This window comes from Malania oleifera, chromosome 13 (assembly GCF_029873635.1).
Source record: "Malania oleifera isolate guangnan ecotype guangnan chromosome 13, ASM2987363v1, whole genome shotgun sequence".
NCBI lineage: Eukaryota > Viridiplantae > Streptophyta > Magnoliopsida > Santalales > Ximeniaceae > Malania > Malania oleifera.
Genome location: NC_080429.1, coordinates 26,530,313 through 26,534,324, shown reverse-complemented (window position 1 = coordinate 26,534,324; position 4,012 = coordinate 26,530,313). Strand labels below are relative to the sequence as shown.

The 4,012-nt window shown below is 38.6% G+C and overlaps 1 protein-coding gene across 1 annotated transcript; it reads right to left on the bottom strand.

The window, feature by feature from the left end:
- Window positions 1–2,010: 2,010 nt before the first annotated feature.
- On the bottom strand, window positions 2,011–2,854 carry LOC131146885 (large ribosomal subunit protein uL15x-like). Its single transcript, XM_058096721.1, has one exon. The coding sequence runs from the start codon at window positions 2,665–2,667 to the stop codon at window positions 2,230–2,232; it is 438 nt and encodes a 145-aa protein (XP_057952704.1). The 5' UTR covers window positions 2,668–2,854; the 3' UTR covers window positions 2,011–2,229.
- Between the last annotated feature and the right edge of the window lie 1,158 nt (window positions 2,855–4,012).

The following is a 4,012-nucleotide window of genomic DNA, read 5'->3' as shown; positions in this document are numbered from 1 at the left end:
TGAATGTTGTCTATTACAACATGTTAAGGTTCATGCTTAAAGAGATTGTCCCAGACGTGGTGTCATATAATTATCTGAGGGTATTTCGAGCATGGCAACTGTATGAGCTAGCATCAAGGGTTCAAATCCTAAGACAATTTTCATTGACAATCTAATTGAGATTTAGCAGATGCTTCACGCATGTGGGCACACAACCAAACCTCATAAATTGTTGGTTCCTTTTTTCTTTTTTTTCCCAATTGGCTTTGTGTGTTTACAAAACATAGGTAAATTTCTCAACACAGTAGTCTATTGTGGGTGTGGGGGGGGTGGAGAATGGAAGCACATATTACACTAACTTTATGTAGAACCCAATAAAACGAGCAACTGTGGCCTACAAGAGGGGTGCATAACCATGGAAGTTGACAGGAAATACAGTACTCTTTTAAACCTAACTGGCTGCATTAAAATAAGGGAGAGCTATGCTGCAAACAAAGCCAATTTCCAATAAAATGATTACCAGTTTTCCCCCAAATGAACAGCATATCTACATGCCACAATAGCCAACAAATTGAAACAATTACTCATAATTATTACATCAACTCTAAATAACTTTTATTCAACCCCCTAAACACCATAAACTATGGGCAAATCTTATCTTCAGGTACCCACCTTCAAGTTAAATTCAATGTTTAATGATCATGTTGAGCACTTTCAGGCATCCTATTACCATCCTCCATTCCCACTAAATTTTGAAATCTTGTTCCACTCGTTGCAATAAAACAAAGTGTCCACAGGTCAAAATATATAGAATTGATAAATAGGCATGAAGTAATTGCACAAACTATGTTGAGACTGCCAACAGATATATGCATTCCTATCTCTGAAATTTCCATTTTTGTCAGCCAAAGTAGGGGAGTAAGTGAATTAAGCTTACTCGCGAGCTACTCAAACTCAACTCGTCCTTCAACTCAACTCATCTCGATTTTATACAAGTTCAAGCTACTTGAGTATTTTAACAAGTCAGGTTCGAGATCAGTAATAGTACTCGAGTTAAGTTTCAAGCCCAATTAAGCTTTTAAATTTTATTATTTTTATATTATATATATATATCATATAATATATATTTTATAATCATATTTAACATCACATGTACATTATATATATTTACATATATATTTAATATTGATTAATAATCGAGTCAAACTTAATTGAGTCAAGTTCAAGTTCTATGAACTTGTAGTCGAGTTGAGTTAAGAGTTTAACAATTATGAAATCGATCAAATTCGAGTCAAGTTTCAAGTTTAATATTTTCGAGTCGAGTTCGAATGTTTTACCGTGTCAACTCAACTCCACTCAAATCCACCCCTAAGCCAAAGCAACAAACTTCAACCTCTTTACTTTCATCAAGCTCATTCTACAGCCTTCAAATTCATAGCCCGATGCCCAATAAACAATCCAACATATACACACCTCAACAAGGGTAAATGCTCTCTACTATTATACTGGGTTTCGCATTGTCTCGCAGTCATACATTACATTCAGGCCGCCAGTAACTAGCTTGACAAATTAGCGTGCACCTGAGAATAAAAACTCCAAAAAACTTTAAAATGGCAAAGATCCAAATTTGAGACTACTCGAGTCTTCCCCAACTAATAAACATATTTCACCAACATTCATAGTTCCAAATCATGCCATACCACATGAAGCAACACCATATCAGGACATCACAACTTCAACAACTGGGGCATCAGACAGCTCAATAACTCATCTTGTTCACAGATACTATTACAATGCATAAACCATTCAAAAAAAAAAAAAACCAGTGCTTCCCTGTTTTCACTATCCCGTTTCTAGATCCTTTATAGACGTCAATTGTAAATTTTGAAATTAATTTTCATACCGCACACGCCAATCGTATATTTAGCATTCAACAATAACAATATTCATGTTCATTACTCATGCGAAGAACTGCTCACCAAATCTTTAAATAAAAATAAGGAGGACAACAACAGAGCAATACAACCACTATAGAAAAACATAAATGTATAGCATTTCTCATAAAATGACACCCAAATAACAGAATCCAACAAAAGTAGCCTTCGAAATGATTAAAGCAAAAAAGGGGGGGCTCAAAATCAGTTGAAACAATTGTCAAATGTTCCAGATTGAGCACAGAAACAACAAAATTTAAAACCCTAAAGATTAACGAAATCGGATTAAGAGAATAGGGAACAAATTACACCAACCCTAAGCGGTAAGAACAACGGCACCGCCGGCCTCCTTGATCTTCTTCTCGGCAGTCTTTGACACGAGCTTGGCCTTCACAACAAGCGGCTGCGAAGGCAACACGCCCTTGCCGAGGACCTTGAAGTACCCGAACTGCGAGACGTCGATGAGAGGGGCCTTGTCCGGGGAGGCCTTGTCCTTGACGTCCTGGGGCACCATGGACCAGAGCTTGTCGATGTTGACGATGGGGCAGTAGAACTTGTTCCGGAGCTTGTGGAAGTACCTCATGCCGACCTTCCCGAAGTACCCAGGGTGGTACTTGTCGAAGAGGATTCGGTGGTGGTGCATGCCACCGGCGTTTCCCCGCCCTCCGGGATGCTTGCGATGTTTTCCAATCCGGCCGTGGCCAGCGCTCACGTGACCTCTCTTCTTCCTGTTCTTCTTGAACCTTGTCGTCATCGGTACGCTCTCGCTCTCTCGGCTCTGCGATGCTCCGGTATAGCGTCTGGTGCTATCGATCGAGCGGAGGAAGAAGGCGGCTAGGGTTTTTGGATATTTATGGACGTGAGTGAGCGAGCTGTATTTACCGTATTGCCCTTGCCTCTGTTCAAGATTTAAGGACGCGTTTGCGAGCTCGATTTCTCAATTCTTCGATTTCGTAAACTTCAACAAGTGTAAATTATTTGGCAAATAGTTAGGGCCTGTTGATATTAATTATTAAAGATTTTTAGTTTATATTTATAAAAATTATAATTTGAAGAGGCCTTGGATTTTAAATTGTATTGAATTTGAATAAAGTGTAAAATAAAATTGTATTAAAATTTATTTAAATTCATTCAAATTTAAGGCCAGAAATTCATATTCTCAAATGCACTGTCAAATTATTTATATGATATTTAATGTAAAGTTATTATTGTTGAAAGATTAACCATATTACTATAAATTTTACAAAATTTGTTTACATTAAAAAAAATAGAGCAATAATTTTAAATGACATAGTAGATCCTTTCACAAAATGTATTTGAAGATTGGAAGCCATTTCCCAATGTGATTGGAAGTGCTAGGAGCATGCTCTTTGAGAAAAAGAATTTTTTGTGCAGCTCATCTACAAAAATTGGGTCATGAAGCTTCAAGAGAGATGGTTGGGGACTGCCCTTCAAAACCACTCTTCCCTTGGATGGATGATACAGTTATTTACGCTATAAATCTGTAATTTATGACCTTGTATATTGTCAATTAGATGCAATACATTAAAAGACTCAATTAAGAAAAAAAAAATAATTGCAAAAAGGAAATGTTGCATGCAACACAAGAAACTAGCTAGCAAATTTTATTTATCTTTTATTATATGGGAACTCCAACCACCAACGAGTCCTTCGGACCCCCTGATACGGCACGAAATCTACGGATCAGCGTCCTCCGCCCCCAGGTCTCGCTGATCAAGGTAAAGTCCGGAATGCGGACATGATTTCTGTGCATCAGTTGGACGTTCGGTCAACCCGACTCCCGAGACACATCTCCATTACCATCCACGGTTCCCGCTGGCTCACAGAGAACTCTCACCATCCACAGTCTCCGCTAGCTCACAGAGCGAACTCTCATAATCTACGATCCCTGCTGGCTCACAGAGTAAACTCTCATCATCCACAAGTACCGCTGGTTCCGTGAGTGTATCTACCTAGAATTGAACCCCCGATGCTCATTCGTAATTACTGATGTCTTTCCACCGCACCATGCCCGTGGGGTGCCCCATTTAGGAAATATCAAATTTATTGAAGGTAACGCGTAAGAATTGTAATCGGCT